The 25608-nt window shown below is 26.9% G+C and overlaps 3 protein-coding genes across 3 annotated transcripts; 1 reads left to right on the forward strand and 2 right to left on the reverse strand.

The window, feature by feature from the left end:
* Positions 1–9357: 9357 nt before the first annotated feature.
* On the reverse strand, positions 9358–12207 carry LOC112681959 (thymidylate kinase). Its single transcript, XM_025552347.1, is given in 3 exon segments — positions 9358–9876; positions 9878–10007; positions 11743–12207. Coding segments are annotated over 2 exon segments (636 nt in total). The 5' UTR covers positions 9995–10007; positions 11743–12207.
* A 195-nt stretch (positions 12208–12402) lies between these two features.
* LOC112681958 (FAS-associated factor 1) lies at positions 12403–18736 on the forward strand. The gene is made up of 15 exons (XM_025552345.1): positions 12403–12590; positions 12663–12814; positions 12950–13018; positions 13093–13300; positions 13798–13981; positions 14042–14336; positions 14977–15160; positions 15874–16019; positions 16160–16314; positions 16553–16689; positions 16770–16932; positions 17053–17149; positions 17205–17336; positions 18506–18583; positions 18646–18736. Exons 2-15 carry the CDS (start codon positions 12770–12772, stop codon positions 18724–18726), a joined length of 1974 nt encoding a protein of 657 aa, XP_025408130.1. The 5' UTR covers positions 12403–12590; positions 12663–12769; the 3' UTR covers positions 18727–18736.
* Positions 18737–19436: 700 nt separating this feature from the next.
* Positions 19437–23799, reverse strand: LOC112681960 (E3 ubiquitin-protein ligase rnf168-like). The gene is made up of 9 exons (XM_025552348.1): positions 23464–23799; positions 21848–22157; positions 21184–21320; positions 21020–21112; positions 20359–20436; positions 20267–20290; positions 20165–20204; positions 19963–20109; positions 19437–19899 (listed from the first exon to the last, which is right to left on the reverse strand). Exons 1-9 carry the CDS (start codon positions 23470–23472, stop codon positions 19544–19546), a joined length of 1194 nt encoding a protein of 397 aa, XP_025408133.1. The 5' UTR covers positions 23473–23799; the 3' UTR covers positions 19437–19543.
* Positions 23800–25608: the final 1809 nt, after the last annotated feature.

The raw sequence follows: 25608 nt of genomic DNA on the forward strand, positions 1-25608 counted from the left end.
GGCCAGTCATTATGAAATATAATATATATATTAAGTTGTGGGTGTTATAGCCAGTAATAATAATACAATTATTTATTGATTTTTCTTGCAAATAAAAAAATTCAATAAACACGATTTTGTTTTTAAATAATAGTTCGTTATTATTAAAGTTATTTGTTTTAATTATTGGATATTAATGTTAAAAATGAATGTAAAAAATTATTTTGTAGGGCCCAACATTTTAATTGCCAAGGAGCCCACAAATGTTTAATCCGGCAATGAATGTATTTATATTTCAAAACGATACAAACTTTCTTATTGTACTGAAATTAAATTTGAACTCAAATCTCATAATTATCACTATTTATCTACCTACAATTAAATGCTTTCTGTGCTAATATAATATTACCACAGAATAATTCTTTCCCACACATGGCATTAAGATTACTTAATAATACCTTTATCATATTACCTGGTGTTTGGTCGTTTATTCCGTCAAGGTGTTTAGTGGGTTGTGTTGATTCTCAGAACTGCTATCCTTTCCGAACAGGACTGAATTCTTTTTTGACATTATTCGAGCACTATATGTTTTTGTAATTTATATATGTATATATATGCATGGGCGTAGCTAAAATTTGAATCAGGGAGGGGCAAAACATAAAATGATTAACATTAAACTCGTAATTCAAAGAATCTACAGATAGACCATTGGATAAAACGACAAAACGATTACACGTGTAGATATCACTCGGTCCCACTAAACTATTTTTAGAATTATATCTTATTTAATTTTTGATTTTAATGTAAAACTTACTCGTTTGGTATAAACAAATATAATTCATTTTGAGGCGCAGGGGTGGGCAAAAGCCCCCCTCTGCCCCACCCTCGCTACACCCATGTATATATGACATACCTATACAGTAATCCCTCGTTATCCGCGGAGGTTAGGTTCCAGGAAAGTTGCGCGGATATCGAAACCGCGGATAACGAGACCATAAAGCAATGTAAAACGGGAAGTTAGGTTTTATTTACATACAATTTTTAATTTTTATTAGACATTTTTATTTATTTTTATTTTTATTACACAAAAAGGTTAATATGTTTTACAATTACATATTATGTATTTATTTTTTTAATATAATTTATTAATTATTTATACATACATACATAATATATTAGGAAGGATGAAAAAAATTTGTAATTGATGTTTGTTTCCTTTTGTTTTCTATGTCTTTGCGAACTTCTTCGTAAGGCACCAGCAATTCTTGGATTCCTCTTTTGAACTTTAATGCTCTTTCAGTGAGTGGATCCGTCATAAGAACTTGTTCAGTTAGTTGGTTTGCTAATGAAAAAATCTCTTTGATTGATTTAGAGGAGAAATCCGGCTTCACAGGTTCTTCTTCCTCTTCATCATCCTCCGATTGTTTTGGTTCGTTCGGGGTTTCGGTAATTTCTTCTAGATCCTCCAATGTAAGTTCCTGATCATAGTTAAACATCATTTCTTCTATGTCGTCTCTATTTACCTCATCAAAACCTTTTACGTTCCGAGCAATTTCTACGATTTGATTCACCGTGGTGTTCAGATTGTCAATTTTATCGCTTTTCAACACAACTTCTGGCCATAATTTTCGCCAACAAGCATTTATAGTCGAGGGCTGAACTTCATCCAGTGATTCTTTGATATTGACGAGACATTTAGCGATGTCATAATTTTTCCATCCTTGTGTAACTGTAAGTTCTGGATCTTCTTCTAAGTTTTTTTAATAGACGTTGAAAAGTTCTTCGTACGTAATAGGCCTTAAACGCTGCAATCACCCCTTGGTCTAATGGTTGAAAAAGTGAGGTAGTGTTTGGAGGCATAAACATGACTTCAATGTCAGAATGTTGAAATTTTAATGAGGGGGGATGGCCAGGGGCATTGTCAATTAGCAATAAAGCTTTAAAAGGGAGATTTTTTAATTTTAGGTACATCTCCACTTGAGGAATAAAACAGTTTGTAAACCAATCACTAAAAATTTGTGCAGTGACCCAAGCTTTATTATTTGCTCTCCAAAACACTGGCAAGTGATTCATGTCTTTAGATTTGAAGGCTCGTGGTTTAAGTGATTTATAAACGACCATTGACTTTATCATGAAACCACAAGCATTAGCACAAAGCAATAAGGTGAGTCTGTCTTTAGCTGCCTTGAATCCCGGTGCTGTTTTTTCATTTTTTGATAAAAAAGTTCTTGATGGCATTCTTTTCCAAAAAAGACCTGTTTCGTCTGCATTGAATACCTGTTCGGGGGTGTAACCACCCTGTTCAATGACATTTTTTAACTCTATAGGAAAATTTTTAGCTGCTAAATGGTCTGCCGAGGCAGACTCGCCAACTAGTTTGACGTTGTGAAGGTTACACCGATTTTTGAATTTTTCAAACCAGCCTTTGCTTGCGAGGAACGACGAATTTTCGCTATCCCCCTTTGATGAACTTGTAAAATGTTGATGAAGTTGTTTAGCCTTTTCTCGTATAATTATAGAACTGAGAGGAACTTTTTTTTGGGTCTGGTCTTCAATCCAAATATTTAAGGCTTTTTCGGTCTTCTCTACCATAACATCACGCGTGATAAAACACGTTTTACTGGAAATAGGGGCACTTTCCATAACACTGCGTCGTATTGCCACTTCATTTTTTCTTATTTCTCGAACACTAGACTCGTTCATTTCGTACTTCCTAGCAAGTGACGCTACGGTATCACCACTTTTTATTTTATCCAAAATTTCAGTTTTTTGCACAAGTGTCAAAACTTTTCTTCTCCTTTTCATTGAAATTTTAGGTTGAGAAGCCATTTAAAATGAAGTATGTATGGTACTGAATTAATTACAAATATAAATTAAATTAAATGTAGTAATATTTACATACAACCGTACACGTGTCACGCACTAATATCAACCAACAACTGAACAATTTTAAGATATAACAAATTAACCGTACATATTAAGGTATGTACATTATGTAGCTTATCTGTTATAATAGTATGGGTATAATAAAGATAAAATTTCATCGTATGTATAAATAAAATGTTATCGCCGACCCAACCGTGGATAATCGAAACCGCGGATTAAAAATCCGCGGATAACGAGGGATTACTGTATGTATGATTATAAATGTATTATTTGTTGCATAAAATATGAAATGTTTAAGATTTTTCGTTTTGTTTTGTAAATTAGTTATTTTTACGAAGATTAACTGATTGTACCTACCTAAACGTAATTCTCAACATTTAAAAATTCCCGTTGGTATCGTGAAACGACCTCGATATCAGTTCGATACGTGATAACGACAAATAATTAATACAAAACTAAATAATAATTAAAATGAAATTTTTAATAATGATATATTTTTTATAAGTTTTAAGTTATAATAACAATATTATTGTATTATACATACTCAAATTTGTTCAAAATATTGTTTTTAAAACTTTTAAAGTTTTTAAGGCATTTTTTTGATGATATTAAAGCATTTTTTTAAGGCATTAAGTCATATTTTTTAATTTTTTTATAACATTAAAGTTCTTAAAGTTCGTTCATATTTTGATAACTATAGCTATAAAATTGATAACTATAACTAAATGCATTAAAAACCAACCAAATATGCGCTAAAAAAGCATTAACAAGCACAAGTATATACACTAGTGTGTTGAAATTGCATTTAAAAAAATATATATGCACTCAAAATGTAGCAAAAAAATGAATAAAAATATTTAATTAAAATAAAATAAAAATAAAGTTACATTTAAAATTATGTAACCTTACTGTAAATATTTATTCTTTTTATTTTTAAAGGGATTTACGAATGAAAATGATTTTGTAGATAGTTTTCATATATAAGAAAAAAAAATCAATTTGTCAAAAATATATCCTGAATTATATTTTCACATTTTTCTAAATGCACATTAATGCAATGTATGACAATAATTTTAGTTTTGTTTTCAAAAACAAATGATTGGCGTTTGTCAATCAATAAACTTTTATACCTTGAAAATTATATTTCTACGTTTACAAAATTAATAGGTGCATATTTAAAAAATATGTCATTCAATTTGAAGACAAATCTTCGTCAGTTTGAATTGATTCACTTTCGCCATTTAAAATTTTTAATATTTTAGTTTGTCGTAATCTTCATTTTTTAATAATACTTTTCTACATTTTTCATAAACAAATTTACCTCTTATAGTACAATACCCAGTAAATATTTAAAAAATATTTAAAAAAAAATAACACAATAAGACTTCGAATTATGCACTAAAAGATAAACTGAGCAATTCAAAACGGAAATAAGCCCTAAAAATAAAAATAAATGGATAAATATCTAAATATGCAAAAATATCCTCTAAAAAAAATGTAATTGTTAAAATCGTTGTATTAAACAAATATTGTGCTAAATTAGCATACCATACGACCAACAAGAATAAATATGCAAATACATATAAATACACGGTGTATAATTGATACACTATTATCATTGATAACAGGCGCGGATTCAGGGGGGGGGCTATGGGTGCTCGGGCACCCCCTGTCGCCTTGGCCACCAACAAAATAAATTTATATTATAAATTATGTTATTTCTTATTTTTCAAAATAAAAATAATAATAATAAATAATATCGGTTATTCCGTTATCGGAATTTAAATAATTTAATATCAGATATCAAAAATAGATTTTTAGGTTACGGACACGAAACGATTATGTATTTACAATATTTAATACCATTTTTCCTACTTGAAGATACAGATATCGAAAAAATTATTAAATCGGCCAAATTTTATATCGATGATCTAATTGGCTCGATAAAAGAGGTTAGAGGTGAAGTTACTTTGTGGAAACAATTTTGGAAATCCCAATTAGATAAACCTAAAACTGCTATAGAAGCTTTGACTTATGCATCTGAATTTTATCCTAATATAAAGGAATTGCTAAAAATTATTTGCGTTATACCAGTTACCACTTGCACCGCAGAAAGAATATTTTCCTCACTTCGACAAACAAAAACATATTTAAGATCAACAATAGGAGAGGATAGATTAAATGGACTTATGCTTCTTAATATTCATAGGGATATTAAAATTACTCCAGAGGAAGTTATTGAAGAATTCAATAAAAAACACCCAAGAAAATTACAGTTACAATATATGTAAGAAATTATTGTTATTTTTAAGTTTATATTTAATAAATACTGATGTATGAAAAAAAGTTAGCACCAATAAATCAAATAGAAAATATTAATTTAAATAAATAGAAAGGTGTAACAATCTTTTTTTTTTTGAGCACCCCCTGTCAAAATTTTCTGGATCCGCGCCTGATTGATAACATGGAAAAATTAATGCAAATCAATATCTACCGTGTTTATATGTACATTTGATAAACCTGTTTACATTTTTTAATCATTTTTAAATATTTACTTTATATTAATGGGTCATAACATAGAATAAATGAAATCAGAATGGTCACTTCTAAATGTAAATAAAATTCAGTTACAATTTTTTTGGAGTACTAATTTCTTATCACACTAAGAGTGATATAATTTATTCTGTAATTGTTTTGAAAACATTGAAGTGCACGTGCTTCATAGTTCATTATATTGACTCAATGAATATTATGTATTAAACATTGTTAATTTCTAAATAGTTATACTGAAGTGTTACATAAGAAAAATCCAAAGAGTATTAAATTTAATTAAAAAGTAGTATACATTTTATGCTGCGATACTTTTAACAATTTCGTAATTTTATTATTGGCATAGTTCTATTACAGAATAAATTAAAATTATTTCGTTTTACAATGTTACTAGTGGCAAACTGGCATGTATTTAATGAATTGAAATATAAAATTAAATTTCATTAATTTTATGTAAATGCTACAATACACCAGCAGTTGTAATTAACTAAATGAACAGTCTATGTGTTAGGTGGTTACACTGGTGGGACTCCAAAGCAATGGCCGAATAATTTTTGAACTCCCTTATGTTCCCTGTGTAAAATCTTATCAGTGACCATTCAGATTTCATTTATTCTGTGGTTATAATTTCAAACCGTATTAACGCCATCATAGAATTGTAACAAATGTTATCTGTGTAAGGATTTACAGAACATAATAATATAGTGTCACCATGGATTAAATATACATAGATAGCCCATACAATGATAATGTATGGAAGCTCCCAATAACCGACCGGGGGAGCCAGAAATCTAGTAGTATGGGAGCTAGACATCAGAATGCGCTATTTTTGTTATTCAGTAGTCATATTATACGGCTTTGAACCCAGAGGTTCCGATTTCGATCCTGTAAAGTACAACAGATTTTTTTTCTTTTATTTATCTTAACAATACGACTATTGACTAAGTATATCTTAAGAATTTATTCATATTGAAATAAATTAAACATGGCTGAGCCTTTTTTTAATTAATATATGATCATTTTAGTTGTTACCTATAACATAATTACTAGACAATTTTCGAAAAAAAGGTTATATGTCGTATTAACGATATAATTCAAAATTGCAAATATGTAAATTTAACGCAATGAGTGAATTAAGTATGATAATATAAGTGTACAATTTATAAATATAGTGTATAAAAATATGAACAAGGTGTTATTCATGATATATTGATTTTTAATATTGCCATTGGTTAATTCATATTCAGTCTATTAAAACGATGATATTACTATTTATGAATATTATGTGCTGTATATGTATTATAATTGGGTATTAACTCGTTATCACAGTATATAAATAGTTTTCAAATATACTATTTATTTTTAACAAAACAAACATTTAAAATGTTTTATTTTGTAATACTGATCAATACGTGTAAAACGTCGCTCTTAATTACGTAAAATGTAATAATTATATTTACATTATCTATACTATACTTTTATTTAAAATTGTTATTGTCTTAAATTTATGATTTATTATTATGATTTTAGATCTGTTCCAACCTGTGTTTACTTTTGTTTTAATTTTTGATTATAAAATAATGTATCTATGTGTTGGTTAATTTGTAAAAGTGTAAAACCACAGCCTTTTTAAAATTTATTATCAATAATTTTAGATGAATATGTAAGTTTTTAAGTTGTTTTGTTTAAAATAAAAATATTTAAAATATTTTTAAATAATCGTAATTAAAATAATAATTAAAAAATTTTTAAATAAAAATTTCAATAATGTTCCTTAGTGTGCTTGAGTTGCTTCTGAAAAATTATTATTTAAAAATAATAATTATTTTACTTAAAATTAACATTTTATACTTAACTTTATTCAGCAATTATCAGAGTAGTACGTAACATGAGAAAACATAATATTCGAAAATAAAATAACATTATATGATTAGCCATTCAGATTTAGCATTGATTAAATATATATGTATATTTAATTAATGGATTCAGTAAATAACAATATTCAATTTAATTTATATTAGAATTCTTCTTATCGCAGTTTATTTTTCTTCTACCGGTTTGTGTATTGTGTACAATTTAGTATTTACCAATGCTATCTAATGTCACATAATCCGTACTAATTTACGTGTTTCCATATTGTGTATAGCTATGGGCTATCTATGTATATTTAATCAATGGTGTCGCAGTTGATGAAGACATACTAATAAATAATATAAAATTAATTCATGAACAGAAATAACATTTATTTAATTTTAACTGCTCTTTTGTTACTCTTTAGAATAATGGTTCTCAACCTTTTGTTTATTCACTGCACACCATTATATATCACGTTTTCGTGGCACACTCATGCACTTGGCAACAACAAATACTTTGGCTACGCACTAAGATATCCAGTTAGGTTAGAACCGTACAATTTACCTAAATATGTATCGTCTTATATTAGGGTGACCATATTTATGAAAGAAAAAAACGGGACAAATATGTTCTCAAAAAAAGACATTTTTTTTAACTTCAATATTATATGCAATAAAAATAATTTTTAATTAGTTTGGTATTTTAATTAAAAATTGATTTGCATTCTGTTTTTGCTGTGAGATTGAAAAAAAATTACTTAAAATATTCTTTATTTTTATTGAGTTGATTATTTAGAATTATTTGAGTCCATTGTTCGTAATTTTCTTAATTACATTCTTTGACATTATATTTTTTTGATGAACTGATTGCATTTAATAGTTTTGGTTGTATTAACAAAAAATCATAAAAATCATTACAAGAATATTTTTTAAAATTATTTTTAAGAATTATTATTGCTTTGACAATTAGTACGAGAAAACTATTTTTTTCGTCTGTCCATATAATATTTGTGATTGATAATATTATTTCTATTATTGCATAAGTTAATCTGCAAAGGTACAGTAAACGTATATTTCTTTTTAGGCATTTAAAAAAAACAATACAAGTGATAACACTAACGACTCACAACAATGTTCAATTTTTCGATTAATATACCTAATATACCGAATATCGCTGATTATAAATAGTACTGTACATTGGTAAACTATTCGTATTTAATATCGATTTGTTTAGAAGTCTCTTACATGAGTTCGTAGTACATAAAAATATACTATATGACATGACTTATTTTTTTTTCTTTTGCTCTCAGTTTATAATTTTTATAGAAGTAACGTGATTAAAACGGGACCCTATTCTAAAAACGGGACAAAAATCGTTCCGTACAAAGTTTGTCGGGACAATGGGACATAATGATAAAAAAAGATAGAATCCCGTTTTAAACGGGACATATGGTCACCCTATCTTATATGCACAATTAATTGACATTTAGCTGTCATAGTTTCATCAATTGGTATTTTCAAATATCAAAAAAATTTTCACGGCACATAGGTTGAAAACCACTACTTTAGAACCTTATATATACGTATAATATACATTGCATATACAAAAAAAATAAATTAAGACTAGTGATTTTAAAATAAATTTATCACTAGGAATCTGTTTTTTTAATAAAACCAATAAATTAAATTTTAACATCTTTACTTCCTTAAAATTTATTTTATACAAATACAGCAAATTAACTTGAAAAATAAAATAATAAAATTTATGAAAAATTATTAAATATATTTATATATTATCTATTTAATATTTACATATACTTAGCCTTTAAATTGATATCCATAATTTATAATATATTTATTTACTAAACAATATATAATTTAAGATAGGATTTGAGAAACATCAACCAATATGTACCCATATACATAGTTTGAATTTTAAACTTTTTAATTTACACATAAATATATTTTAATTTTTAGTAAATTAACCTATAAAAAAATGGATAACTTAAAATAAACATTTATATAAATAATTGGTAATAAATGTTTTAAAAATAAACTTAATAATTTATTATAACTAACATTAACTTTATTATAAAACTAATTTATCTAATTTTTGGTTTTTGACACTATCAATAGTTTTTACAACTTGTTCTAATAGATTTTTTGTTAAGACTGAAATATCTTGAGCTGCATCAACTTCAATAAAGTTATCAGTTTTAAATTTTTCATAATTTTTATCAACTTTATTTTGAAATTCAATATTTTCATATCGCTCATCACCAAAACCAGATCGTTTAATAATGTCACTGATTGGTAATTTTAAAAACATTACTAAATCTGGTTTCGGTAGGCCATTTTCTGGACCACAACACCATTCAAAGTCTATGGACTGTTTTGCACTAGTAAATACCACACCAGAATATGAGTATCGATCAACTATTAAAGTTACACCAGCTTCTATTTGTTTACGAATTTCAGGCTCTAGTTCCCAACGATTAGCACTAAATAATAAATGAACAGATTTATCTGGCAAATCTATTTTTTTAGATAAATAATCATTGATAATTGAACCAATAGGAGTAGATCGATCAGGAAATGATATTTTTTTTTGCTGGTATTTTCAAGTTATTTAAAGCTTCGACTAATTTTGAACTTTGAGTTGTCTTCCCAGATCTATCGCAGCCTTCCAAAACAATTAATGCACCACGCATAGCAGTTTTCGTCATATTTATTATTACCCTAGGCAAATAAATAAAACGGTATAAATATATTTTTATTCATATCATAGATTTTCAAAAATATGAAAAACGCACAAGTGTAAATAATATGCGCTGATAAACTATTTTTATTTGGATTAACTATAGATATAAATTATATACATATTGTTTTTAAAAAACATACTTAAAACTTAATATTATCTATGATTCAATATACTCTAGAAAGGACTACAATTATGAGGAAATATTATATTTAAAATAATTATGAATTAAATAGTAAGTCAAGATATAAGATCTTAAATTAACCAACTACAAAATGAAAAATGATAGAAGGTTACCCAATTTTATAGAACATTAAAATTTCATATAAATCACAATCAATTATAAAATAATCTTCTTAATTAGGTCATCCATGTACTAATGACCACTGACAAAATACAAATACTCATAATTTCATATCAGTATTTTTCAATTTTAATTGACTCAACATTTATTAAAAAATAAAAACAATATTAGTATAAATTATAATAAAACACTAATTGTTGGCTAGAAACAAGAAACCATAAAAGGTCAACAAATATTTTTGATCAAGATCATTTTTATTTGTTGTTAAGAAAAGTAAAGTTTTAAGCAGACAATCATTACCTTATTTTATTCTATCAATTTGAAAATAATAAGAAATTGTCGAAAATATCAGAACAAAAACAGGTAAGAATAAAAAGTAATGTAGAAATGTACAATAGTAGGTGATTAAGACAGCCCAGTAATTAAATAAATCTCAAGAACAGTAAATTTGTTTACAAAATTGGTAACTGCATAATGTTAATAACAATTTAAAATTTATAAATTTGATATCTAGTTGTAAGAATATTGCATATTATAAGATCAGACAATTTTCATATGAGATTGGGAAAACGAGCAACATTTGTCAACTCATTATGTATTACTAAATTAAACTTATTATCAATAGGATTTTAGTCTGATGATATTTGACCATTGACCAGACAATAATGTAAAATACTATCTAAATTTAATCTATTCAGAGAATTTACAATAGAATGACATTTAAACCATATTTTTAATGTGTTGCGATTCAAATTTTTAGAAAAACACGAGGAATATTATTATTAGAGATAATGAATAATAACTCTCAAACTATACAATAACATAACCATATAAGCCTTAGAATAATGTATATAATTATTTTGTATTAATTAAGTATTATTAATTAGTATTATAGTATATAGTAATTATTATTAAGGTATTTATAATTTAACAGAAATATGAACTGTTCTTACTCAAGTATTTATTTACTCAAAAGAATTATTTTATTTGTTGAATAATTAGTATAAATAATAATCATTTCTACAATAGTATTAAACCAAATTATTAATTGAAGCACAAAATATTTCGAAAATAATTATAAATCAGGACAATATGAAGTCTAGACTATAAATTAAAAATTGAATTCTGTACTAACTTGGGTTCTCTAACTAAAACGTTTTGCTTTAAAGCGCAGTAAGTAATACGTAGGGTATTTAAAATTAAAAACAAACATATTTTCTAAAATAGATTAAATAAAACTAGATATTTCATTGTTAAACAATATTTGAATATTTAAATGGACCAACTTTTTGAACAAGACTATATTATAAATAATCGATTATAATTCTATGGGAAAAATTATCCGTTTTCATCACCGATTTATAATTTAATGGTAAAAAAAAAAATAATATAATTAAATGTAAAATAATTACCAAACAACAATGAGCAGCGAAAAACCGTGGTTAAACGTGTGGTGAATGAAATCGTCGGAAAACAAAAAGTTAAGTGGAATAACAACTTCGATTCCCGTAACCGTCTTTTCTTGTGTTGTTGATAACAAAGAAATATGCCCGCGAATAAAGATAACTAAGTAGTATTGCCACAGAATAGGTTTGACGCATAGGCGGCTGAGATCGTATTTGCCTTCGCTACCGTCCGACGGCTGCACTGCCAAACAATATAATCACCGAGCACGGTCCGCAGCAGCTGAGTGGTGGTGGCGGTCTCGAACGTTTATCGCCGACGATCGGACGCTGGAAAAGTGGAAACTTTTTGACGCAACACACCGCGGTACCCACCTACCCAACGGACACATACTGCAAACCGTCTATCCGACGTACACTTCCCTCCCGCCGACAATTATTGTCATTGTGCTTGGTCCGCCGCGGTTCTACGAGCCAGCCGTGGCGGTAACAGTAATCCGTAATACGGATCGCGCAGCGGCGGCCCCTCCTAGAAACAGCTGTTCCGCGTCGTTGTTCCTTTCCCGTCCGACCGTGTAACGGCGGGTGTGCGTGCGTCCGTCCGTCCACTCTGAGTGTGTGCGCGTGCGTGCGTTCAATGAATCGTCGTAGCAGTGTCTAATGATTATTTTTGTTCTCCACTCGACCACGTACACCGTACACGCGTAGGAGAACGGTACCACTATTCCGTAGTCGGGTTTCTTTATTTTATTTTTATTCCCTTTTTTCCCATTGTCCCGTCCTGTCGTCGTCATCGTCGTTTTGTTGCGGACGCGAATACCTCATCAATATCTCGCAACCCATCACCACCGCCCGAAGTGCGTAACACATCACGTCAAGTACATATATATCATACGTTATATATATATATATATATATATTTATATTAGATATTAACTTTACCTACATACATTTACGTGTATGTTTGTCGTCATGTCGGGCTGATCGAATCTCTTGAGCTTTTCTCGCCTTGTCTCGCGCATACCAAATCGCCGTTATGGACGATAATAAGGACAAAAACGGAATGGTGGCCGACTTCCAGGTAACGTTTTTCGTGTCCGTCTCACAGAATTAGTTGTTCCGCAGATCACCCTTTGGTTGGCACCAACTATCACCAACACCACCACCTCCTATAATCGTTTTATTAATTTTTTTTTTTTTCTCATTTGTTATCCAGGCCATCACTGGTATTGACAACGCTGGCGAAGCGTTGATGCATTTATCCAACCATAACTGGGACTTACTGGTACATTTTTCTTTGTTATTGTTTTACCAAATAACGGTTTCACTATAACTTCTATGTTAATTGTTTTCTTTTAGGCTGCTGTGCAACACGTTACACCGCAGCACACACAACACTTGCCATCTGAAGTTCGTAGAATGGATCGGTCTGTAATGATAGCAGATGATTTTGTTGACATGGCTCCATCTACATCACAGGAATCTCGTTTGTTGACCATCGAGATTGAACAGAATGGCCATGTTATTACTGTAATATCATTCAATCCGGATTCTAGAACAACAATAGGTATTTGTTTTTCAAATTTTATATTGAATTATATTTCTTTGGTACAGCCTATTGTTATAAATCCTTGACATCAGCTAATTAAATGCATTTATGTTATAATAAATTCTGTTTATAGAATTAATTATAATACAGAATAGTTATGGTTTAGTTTGATAATAGTCTGCTTTTTTAACATTATTATTAATGGTATAGAATTCAAAATTTACTGAAATAACTGTTGCATGTCATAACTTTGTTACTATTTGTAAATTTACTTTAACCCATACTAATAAACCCATATTTATTTTTTAAATTTAAAGATAAACTTAATATTTAGATATTATTTTATTATCAAATGATAATTAATATTAAGTACTTTACATAAGACTTTAAATGTTCTCATTACAATATTAAATGCAACATGCTTTAATCAAATTTAATTTTCATATGATGATTTATTAATTTTAAAACAAAACTTTTATATATGATGATAACTTATTAATTTTTTATTGTTTTAGATGATATAAAAACATTGATCTACGCTAAATGTGGCATACCATGTTGTCAACAGATCCTCAGTGGTTGGCCCAATAATCAATTCCCTTCTGCCAAAGAATTAATTTGCAAACTTACTCTTCCAGAGAAATTTAAATTAACTCTTACTGTTGATAACACAGTTATAAATAATGATTGGCGTGGAAGGTATAAATATTAAAAATTATTATGATAATAGTATGTTTTATATTCTTTTTTTTTTCCTAGATCTCCTAGGGTATTCACTCTCAATCTCACATTAGAAGCTACAAATTCAAGTCAATATAAAGTTTACAAATTGACATTCCCATCTTATGAGACTGTTGCACGAGTGAAGGAATTTGTAGCTGGACTAACTTCCATACCTATTAATAATCAACAATGGTTAGGATGGCCACATTTTGTTACTCCTTCTACAACTTTAGATGAATCTCATATTAATTATCCAGTACATGATTTTAAATTGAAACCATCCAATTCAGTACTCAAACATACCAGGAAAACATATAACACTAGATTGAATGTAAGCATTGATATTCTTATTTGTTAAGAGTACATTGTATTTTGCATAAATTAAAATTCAAAATTGTTTTGTACAAGTTAATTTTTTTTTCTTAACTAGTATTTGTACTATAAGTATAAATATTTTAACAATAAATTAATATCTAATAATAACCTTTTTCTATCTCCTTTATTCTTTTTGAAAATAAATTAAGTTTAGCACACAATTGAGTGAAAAATTATATCACTAATTAATATTTTACCATCATGTAAATTGTTTAAACTAATAATTAATGTTGCTAATTAAATTTCAAATACATTTCTAGATAATTAGTTTGTTTTGATTATAGTTAAACCTTATTGTATAAGTTCATGGTAAATAAATTTATAATATTTAATATTACCAAATATTACATATTGTGATTTATTTCGTTTTTCTTTTTAATTATAATTGTGCTTATATTTCTCAATAATAAAATTTATTTATGAACCTAGTGAATTATATTTAGGTTAGATATTTTTATTTTTAATTGTTAAATCTTTAACATTAATTTATCTTGTTAGATACATTTATGCAACTTAATATATTATTATTAATTGCATATCATTTCTTCCGTTATATTTAATAACAAATATTAAATTAATTTTTATTTTCATAACAGTCTGTTGATATGGAAACAAGTGATTCTCCTATGCCTTCATCATCTACCTCATCATCATCCACTTCAACATCATCTTCAGAAGAGGATCCATTTGAAGACGCAGCTGAATCATTAAGTGGTATAGATGATGATGAAGATGCTATGTTCATGGACACTGAGACACCTACTAGAATCCGTCCCTTAAGTAAGTGATAATAGATTTCAACTTTCGATATGAAAATATTCTATTTTTTAGTTCAAAATCCCTGATTACATCTTAAATGGTACAAAATCAATTTTTTCTTAAATTACATGTGAGTCATCAATATTAATTGAGATTTATTTAATTTTATATCTTATAAAATAAATAAGTTTCACATTTTGTTTACCAAATATTTTTTTGTAAATAATAAATAACATATTTAGGTGTTTAAAATTGTGAATCGTAGGTTTAATTCTTTTTTTTTAAAGTAGCATTACAGGCCATTTAGGCCCTTTGCTGTCAATACTAAATTCTTCCATTATTCTCTATTATATGCATGGTTCATGTCTTCATTCCAATCTGGTCTCAGCTCCTTCATATCTCTTTGTCTGTATATAACCAACGTTGCTTTGGTCTACCACGCGGTCTTTTTCTGTTTATATTATTTACAAGTACCGTCTTGACAATACTGTTGTCGGCTCTCCAGACATGGCCTGCCCACTCCAATCTTGTACCTTTTACAAATTGTGTTATACTTCCTTTCCCATATAGTTGCTTTATCTGTTCATTTGACCTTCTCTCCCACACTTGGGTTTCAGGATTATACAGGTTATGCAGGTTTAATTCTTGTGAAATTTAATGTTGCTACATGTTTTATATCATTGGATTTTATATTATGGATTATATTATTACTAATCCGTTTTAAAATTGTTTAGTTGCTGAAGATACTATTGATGAACTTGCTGGGTGCATTCAATTTATTGATGAATTTCAAAATCGTTATGGTGATATGAGACCTCAATTCTTTTTGGGAACATTAGATCAAGCTATTAAAATTGCTTGTTTTAAACCAGCTAAAGAAGTAAGAAATGTTGTATGACTACTTCATGTTTTAATCCATCCAATATACTTAATATTTCTAAATATGACCTTATCATTATTTTATATCTGTGTAAGGTAGTTAAAAACTAATTAATATATTCTATATTTTGTTTATTTTAGAAACGTCTTTTAGCTGTTTACCTACACCACGATCGCAGTGTTTTGTCAAACGTATTTTGTACACAATTACTATGTTTTGAATCAGTTGTGCAGTACCTTAATACTAATTTCTTAGTATGGGGTTGGGATATGACACATCCAGCCAATAGGAATAGGTAAATGTTTTTAAATCTTGTAAAAACATAGGTAATTTTTTTATTTAAACTGTTCTAATTGTATTTCTAACAAATTCATTAGATCAGATTTCAGTTTACGTTAGTTTCTAAAAAATATTGGAGGTTAAGATATTATGTCAAAAATATATATTTGGTTTTAAATAAACCATTTAGAATTATTATGATCTTGATAATTAAAACTATTAAATATTTTGACAGTCTAAATTTTAATTTTTAGAATATTATATTCAGCTTCACAATCATTGGGTCAAATGGCTGAAGTTACTTTAAGAGCTATTGACATAAATAGATTACCTGCTCTAGTATTATTTACACGAAATCGATCTAATACAGAAATCTTATCAGTTATAAATGGTATTATTTTACATTTTAAATTGTATAGTTTATAAATTCATAATACATAATATACTTAATAGTTTGTTTCTATGTTTTAGGGGATTGCAATATCAGCGAATTACTATCGAGCTTAATAAATGCTCAAGAAATGTTCACTATACAACAGCAAATAGAAATTAGAGAAGAAGGAGAACGGAATATGAGAGAGATGATTAAAGTAGAACAAGATGAAGCTTATCAACAATCATTAGCTATTGATCGGTACATTTTTATTATATAAATTTTTTTTTTTTTTAAATGCTTTTAAGGATTATTCTAGTAAACATTAATGTTTGTTTGCGCTCACATGTTTCATGAATATAAAAATAAATAATCTTTCAGAGCTAAAGAAGAAGCAAAAAAAGTGCAAGAAATGGAAGAAAAAGCCATTCGATCTCAAATTGAAAGTCATGAAAGACAAGTTGCAGCTGAAAAAGAAGTAAAAAGAAATATTTATAATTTTAATCTTGTACTTATATGAAATATTCATACAGGCAACTCGACAACGTATTGTAGCATCGCTTCCTGCTGAACCAGAAGCTGGAGACCAAGTTGCAAAAATCAGATTTAGACTTCCACTTGGGAAGTTTTTAGAAAGACGATTTTTGGCATCTGACAGCCTACAGGTACTAAAATGTATACTCTAAGCCAATGTTTCTCAACGTTTTTGTAATGGCAACCCACAAATTTACTGCTTGTTGATTATACAACCCATTCCCGCCAATGTTAAAAAAATATATGTATATGATAATATAGTATTATTATTAATCATAGTACTGAACTGCCTGATAGAGCTGGTTGATAGTTGCGACCCATAGGTTGGGTAACACTGCTCTAAGCAATATATTGTGAAAAATGTATTAGTTGGACTCATTCCTTATAATGAACACACATAAATTTTACAACAAAAATATATGAACATAATTGAAATTATAACCTTCAGATTAGTGGAAAATATAAATAACCACCATCAATAAATATATGATATATATACTATTGAAAATATTTGTGAAATAAAATATGAATGAAATACATATAAAAGTATATTGTAACTTACCGAGATATTTGGAAAACAACAAATAATTAAATATTATCTTCTTTTTTATTACAGATATATGTATTCATCTTATAATAAATATATTAATTATAAATAATACTGATATTATTTGTTACCCATTTATTTTTATTTAAGTATTTCATTAGTTTCCAATATCACCTCCTTGAAGAGAGGACATTTTGTTGTTTCTTATTTATACCCACTATTCTAACATATATAACTAGACATTTTAGTGTAATATATTGTTAATTAAAAAATTATTAATAATTATTTTTAATGACCATAAATCATAATATATTCTATGCTGCATTTTTGAGGAATTAGACTTTTATTTAAGGTCAATTGTAATATGCTCATATAATTTTGAATGTAATACATTTTTTATATCTAAAAATGCTTAATAAATAAAATAAAATATGTTTACAGTTAATTAATTTTTTTTATTAAAATACCTCAAAATATATATAATCGAAATTCGTTCGGGAAGAAGTATATTCCCAGTTCAAATCTAGCCAAATTCTTTTTTTCAGACCGCAATTGATTGTTTTGAGAAAAATAAAATTTGCCTAATCTACCTGATATTTGCAAAAATTAATGGGTTCAAACTTATATACTTTTAACAAATCATATTTTCTAAATAAGCAGACTAAATCCTTAAGAAAACTATTTTTATAATTCAAGGAATTTTATTTCCCAATTGCTTTTACGAAAACATATTAATTGTATTAAATATTCTAGGTGTTGTTTGACTATCTATATGTCAATGGTTTTAGTCAAGAGGAATTCAAAGTTATTTCTAGTTGGCCAAGAAGAGATGTAAGTATAAATAATAATCTATCAACGTTTAATATTTTTGTACATATTATTGTATTTTCTAGTTAACAACACTAGAAGTTACTCAAACCATGAAAGAGCTAAATCTTTATCCACAAGAAACATTAATACTGGAAGAGCGATAAGTATTTTTACTTTGTAAATGCACAATTGTATAAATTTATTGATCACAAAAAAAAATATATATATATTTTTTTTTAATTGATCAGATACAAATTTAGTATTGTTTTTATTATTATTAAATATTATAATTGTGTAATGTGAAGTGTTTCATTTTCAAATTTAAATTTATTAAATGTGTTATATTTTATTTAAATTTGGTAATGGAGTTAAAAAAAATATCAATTATAATACTTAGATTTTGTACATTTATAGTATAAAAACTCAATTGATACTATAATCTTGTAATGTATCTATTATTCCTTCACTCCTTTCAGGATACTGATTCTGAAATATTTATAGATTAGGACAAACTTCGAACCATACATAAATGGTCATAAAAATAGTTTGGCTTTAGTTATATTTTTGTTATTAATATTTGTATTAATATTTTAATTTAAATGAGTGAATATAATTACTGAGTGAATCTTGATTGTTTCTGTACTAATATTTTAAAAACAAACAAATAAAACTTATTTTAAGTTAAATAAAACAGTGAAATTTTATATTTTAACCAAAACTAAGTTTTAATAATATTAAACAATTAATTCTTAATATAATACTAGTGTAACAATATAAAAATATTGATAAATAATAAAATTTGATCTATCTTAATTTTTACTAAAGTTGAATCTTTTTTGAAGAACAAAAATACTAATATCTATATATTATTATTAATTAATGTTTTAAGATATTCTTCATAAATTCAATCAGAAAATTATAGATTAAAAAAATAGATAAAATTTATATATGGTAGAAAAAATATGTTAAATATGGATATAATCATTTCTTTCTACCATTTTCTTGTAAGAGTTGCTGTAATGTCCTTTGTCCTTTAGACAATTTCCTGATTTTTTTGCATCCACTAGATAGAGTTGAGCTTGGTCTTTTTCTTAAATTATACTCATCAAAATTTTCAGAATTCAATTTTTTCTCTAATTCTTTGGCCATTAGAAAGTCATTTTTTTGGTTAGTCAAATTATCTAAGAATATTATTTGAGCAGTACAGAATTTACATGGTGGTATGCTACTATTAAAATTATCTTGTAAACGTCCACAAGTACAAGTATCTGAATTTTCTTTGTTAAATATTTCAGATGAACTAATAGTAGACGTTACAGATAAATCTGAACAAATACCTAGAAAAAAAATAAAATATTACTATTACATTAAATTTTCTATTAAAAAATAATGCACAGTACCTGAAGATGTATCTGTAGTCGATAATGAAGTTGATGTACTTAAAGATACATCATCAAGAGATGCAAATGAAGTTGTTGAAGATTGAAGATTATTAGTCAAATTATTATTTTCTATGTTATCGCATTGTACCTGGACACCCATTCTAACTAAACATAAATAACTACATTAAAACTATATAATTTACATATTTTAGAAACTTACTTAACATTTTATCTAGAGGCCCTTTTTTTGATGGGATTTGCTAAAATTAATTGTAAAATTTAAATAGTATTAAAAATAAAAATAATACTTAAAATCACTTACTTTAGAAGAAATTTTAGGCAATATCTGAAAAAATTACAGTCAAATGACATATGTTTAAATATATTATAATTTTTTTAAACTAATAATTTTACCTGATTTTGTAATTGTTGAGCCATGAGCAAATCTGATTCATAATTTAAATGATATTGTTGTTGAAATTCTTCCTCAAACTAAGAAATATACAATTTATAAAAATTAAAATATTTTTATACTAAGATGGTTGTTTTTAGGCTGAATTCAATTTTTTAAATTTTTATTTTATTTATTGGTTTAGCAACATCAGTCCATAAATGATACATTTATTAATATACAATATTAGTTTGAAATTTTTTATTATCTTAAAATGTTAAAAAAAACTAAAAAATCTATTGCAAACATGAAGATTAAAACAGTTTCTGATCAATAAACTTAGAAAAATATAGTGCTATTTTATATTATCTCGGCTGCATGGAAAAAATTGAAACTGACGCAAATGCTGTGGGTAGGGGTTCACCCACCAAAATATCAGAAAAAAATTACCTTAGCTACAAAATTAATACTTATTTCATAGTTTCTCGTGGGACTTTCAAATATTACATATAGTAGTAATATAATACATGATATTTATCGAAGATTTTTCAAAAATTGTTTCCATGCATTTTTCTTTGCTTTTTAATCATAAAAATAATTTGCAACCCCAAAAAATACATATATGCTTAAATATTTTTCTGTACAGTGGAAAAATGTAATCAACCTTTCTGTTTATATTCTCACCTTTTTTTGAATAGACACTGCAAGTCTTTCATCATTTTGCGTTAATTCATTATTCAACATTGTTAGAGTCTGTTGTGCTTCTTCTTCTTTTTTCTATTACAGTAATAAAAATAGGTATGTATTTACCTATATGTCAATAAAATTTAATTATTAGCTAAAGTTACTTGTAATTCTGTAGCAACATTCAAACTCTGTAGTTCTACTTCCTGTTGTTCTTGATCAAACTTCAACAAAAAACTGTCGAATTCTTGTTTTACTTCTCCATGGTTAAAAACACGGGTGAAGCCTTGACAAGAAATAACTAAAAATAAAAAATTTAATAATATTATTTGCTATGAAAGACTCTTTTTTTAAATTAATTTTAATTTTTTATAGTCTAAAAATATATTGGAATAAAACAAAATAGTATAAAAATTAATAGATACATATTGTATCTTAATTTATGTATTGAATAACTTTCATTATATTTCTAAATAATAGATGATATAATATTATTAATATAAAAAAAATGTCAAAAATTTAAGTCAATAAGTGAATCATATATTACCGGGAAATTTTACTAGTATTAAATATTGGTATAGTCTATAAAAACTGAAATAATTTTACAGCATTTAAGTGTTTTAAAAATAAAACATAGTTTTAAAACATTTACTTTTATACTTTTAAATTACAAATATTTTCTAACAAATTTTGATGATTTAGAATAAAAAAAATAAAATATTTGAAAGAACTATGAACAATAAGTACATTGTACTTATAATTAATGTAAGAGGAGCTTTCACATTCTTTATACGCACTATACATTTAAATAATAATATTATTAATTACTTTTATCAAGTCCATCTTCTTCACCATTTAACTTTTTCTGTACTTCTATTGAATACTGTTGTTGCACAGCTTCCCATAAGCTTTCATTAACCATTGAGTTCCAATCATGTTTATACTTACGAAGCCAATTACTAATACGTTTACGACATAATGGACACTGATAGGCTGTTATGTTTACCATATTCTTGAAACACTCCAAGCAAAGTGTGTGCTTACATGGCATTGTTACTGGTTGTATATAGATGCATCTGCATGCAATACAAAATACATCTTCATGTTTTAATTGTATTTCCAAAGTGGTTTTCTTTTTCTAAAATAAAATAAAAACATTTTTTTTTTTTTTTTTATTAACCTTTAATATGTTAATGTACTTAATATTATGTTCACTTAACACCTATTGTATTGCAAAATAAAATGTATTTTGATTATAAAAGGATTATACCTACTTACCATTACTAATTAATTAAAATTAAAATTAAATGCTTTTAGCCGTTAATTATCTTCCATACCAACAAACTTACATTACACTGTTATCATAAATAGGTCATAATTAGAGGGTTACAAGACTGAAAGTCTCCACCTTAAGTATTTTTAATTTTTTAATTCTTGTGTATACAATTTTTTTTTTGCTTATTATGCAACACAGCACAAATTGTGTATATTAATCTACTTTTTGTGAAAAAAATAGAAAAAGAAAATTCAATAATAAATAAATATTTATATTTTATGAAATCATACATTATAATTAAATAATGAGTTGTATTAAACAACTTAAATATAACACTTTACTCTTGTAACAAATAATATTATTTATAATAAAATTAGAAATATATGTAAATCAACCAATAAAAAATCCAAGATACAGAAGTACAAAATATGGATTATATCAGCTATAATAAGATTAATAGTGTATTTTATTTTTGAAAAAAGAAATAAAACATATGGAGACAATGTGTAATTGCAGTGATAGATCTTAAAATCCTGTAAAAATCTAGAAGAAAAAATGGAACATTCAAATCAGATAACTGCTGCAATTAATAATGAGAAATAAACATTAAAATTAATTTACACATAAAATATAATAGTTATAAAGTCTATTTGAGAAAAAGATAATATAATGATAATAATGCTAGGTTGAATTGTAAGTAAGGAAAATGAGAAAAATATTGTAGGGAATGTTGGAAGATTTAAAAATAAATAATTGTAATATTATAATTGTATTATTTGAGATAACTGTAATATTTTGATGATTATAACACAGGATAAAAAAGGAAATGGGGAAATCTCTAATCGGAAAATAGATGTTGAGAATTTCAAAATAATAACATACATCAATTGTAATCTAGTTTAAAAAAACCTTTGCAAATAATAAACGTAAATGTACCGAATGCCACAGGGTGACATAACTAGAATGACATTAGCAAAATTTGAAGATTCCTTGTAATAAAAGTGTATTGTTAATGGTGATAATCTAATAAAAACTGTTTAGTTTTTTTAGTTTTTTAGACAAAAAAAAAACTTGTATAATTTGATTAATTTTCGAAGATACCTATGTAATCAATTAATTTTGCTCATACAACATATCTACAAAATACGAATAAAAAAGTAATACTTACAGAACTCATTTTCTATGCTTCAACTTTCTGTATATTATGCGTATTTCATTACACAAACGAAAGAATTGAATATGGTCACTAGAAATACAATAAAAACAGTCGACGGAGGACACAATTAGTTCAAAACAAGTAGAAAATGCAAAACGTACAACAAAGTAGATTTTTCAGACGATGAAATAAATTAATAATGCATTTAGAGTGTAAAAGCTGGTAAGCAACAAAAAACAATGACGGCACTAAAGTGAAAAGTTAAAGTATTCTAATGGCATTCTAAAATACTAACGACATAATAATTTTTCAAAATACGAATGGACCAATGGAAACAGTTTTTTGTTGTTTGATTGCCATAGCACACGTGTTACCACTTACCGTCCCATCGGTTTGAATACTGTTAAGCAGTATTGGTGATAACAATTTATTTATACTGTGTGTTCAATTTTAAAGGTAACAGGAAATATTTCGAACGCAAGACCTTGAATTTAATTCGGGTTTTTTTTACAAGGTACAGGACTTATAAATATATATGTTTTTGATAAATTCTAATTTTTAACTTTTTTTTTATTTGTGCATGCGCAGTAAAATAAAAATTTTTTAAATAGGAACCATCATTTTTGACACTGGATTTGGTTTGCTCTATTTTTTTTTTGAGCAACTTTGATCTTTATCAAATTTGTCGATTTATGTTAGATGTTAGAATGTTCTATTGTAACATGCAGTGGACACAAGTGCGGCTTCAGTGACTTACCGTTGGGAGGGGGCCATTTTTTTAGCTATCGCTAAATTACAGAGGGGGCTTAGAGAATATACTAACCTGGAATGCAAGTTTGCTAATAAATAATGTCTTGTATTTACACATTATGTTTGGTTTTATTTAATAAATTATTTTATATTACAAATTCCAGCCTTAATAATAGTTGTTTTCCCAGATTAGTACTGAGCTACAGAGCCCGACTTCGTTCTTATATTATGATACATATATATTATGAAACCTCATACTAATGTCATAATATGGTTTTTTAAGCAAAATAAAATTTTTAGGTAAGTATCTAATTAAATAATCGGGAGTTTACAGTTCACAAGGACAAAAATGTACTAAAAAATTAAAATTTTTAAAAATCCAGAGGGGCACCTATCTTCCCCCACCCGCTTTCGGAGCCACACCAGAGTGGACGGTGCTATTTTCATGGACAAACAAGGAAATCTTAGTCCGTCACTTAGATCGTTTACATTAGATTGAGCTATAATCAGGAACATCATTTCAACTTTTGAAAGGGTGGAATACCTGATTAAATTTGCCGACTTAATAATATTTAAAAAATTATGGTAACCTATATATTTAAATATTTAATATTTATGGACGATAGAATATCAATAAAATATTTTTTCGGAAAAAAACACGCAAGGATTAGTAATGAATAATGATGTCATGATGATAAACAAAGAACATGAAAGTTTCAATTTACCTAATTAAATAATAACATTAAAGTAAGTCATTAATTTATTTACTTATCCTATAGGCAGGGGCGAAGGGGGCGGTCGCCCTCCCTAAATACATATTTAAGGAATCAATTATACAAATATATGAGATACACATTACATTACATTACACATTAGTATCGCTTTCACGAAAACTGTTTTATAAAGATCACATATATAGAAATATATCAAAAATAAAGATTTTATATATAAAATATCTTATATATAAAATATAAGATTCGCTTAGTAACGATTGTCATAAACCGGGGAGGAGCCAATGTTTCTCAACTTTTAATAAACCGTATTTAAAAAAGAATATTATTTAATTTCTGAGTACAAAATAGTAAATAAAAATATACTATTTACCAATTTTAGCATTTGAATTGATTTGTCGTACAAGGAATTGCCGACTTTTTAAAATTTCTTAGAGTGGGGCATTTGCCATAGTCTGCCTCCCCCTAAATGACACCCCTGGCTATAACACGATAGCAATACACGATGCATTGCGAATATCACCACTATGAATGTTTGCTTATTGTTAAAATGCCGCGACAATCTAAAAAATTGCTTCACGCACCAACAAGTCACTACTTATACGGTTCGATCTCGTGGCCAGTGTCTAGCCTTATTGTCGTCTATTTGGAAGATATTATACTTAAAATATACTTT

Source organism: Sipha flava, unplaced genomic scaffold (assembly GCF_003268045.1).
Source record: "Sipha flava isolate LNK unplaced genomic scaffold, YSA_version1 1_pilon_pilon, whole genome shotgun sequence".
Classification (NCBI taxonomy): domain Eukaryota; kingdom Metazoa; phylum Arthropoda; class Insecta; order Hemiptera; family Aphididae; genus Sipha; species Sipha flava.

Excerpts from the sequence above, each read along its gene's own strand:
- LOC112681958 (XM_025552345.1), top strand. The coding sequence starts at position 12,770 with ATGGACGATAATAAGGACAAAAACGGAATGGTGGCCGACTTCCAG. Across the intron at positions 13,019-13,092 it reads ACCATAACTGGGACTTACTG|GCTGCTGTGCAACACGTTAC; the intron begins GTACATTTTTCT and ends GTTTTCTTTTAG. Across the intron at positions 17,150-17,204 it reads AAGTTGCAGCTGAAAAAGAA|GCAACTCGACAACGTATTGT; the intron begins GTAAAAAGAAAT and ends ATATTCATACAG.
- LOC112681960 (XM_025552348.1), bottom strand. Across the intron at positions 21,321-21,847 it reads AGAAGATGGACTTGATAAAA|TTATTTCTTGTCAAGGCTTC; the intron begins GTAATTAATAAT and ends TTTTATTTTTAG. Across the intron at positions 20,110-20,164 it reads GCCTCTAGATAAAATGTTAA|TTAGAATGGGTGTCCAGGTA; the intron begins GTAAGTTTCTAA and ends ATTTATGTTTAG.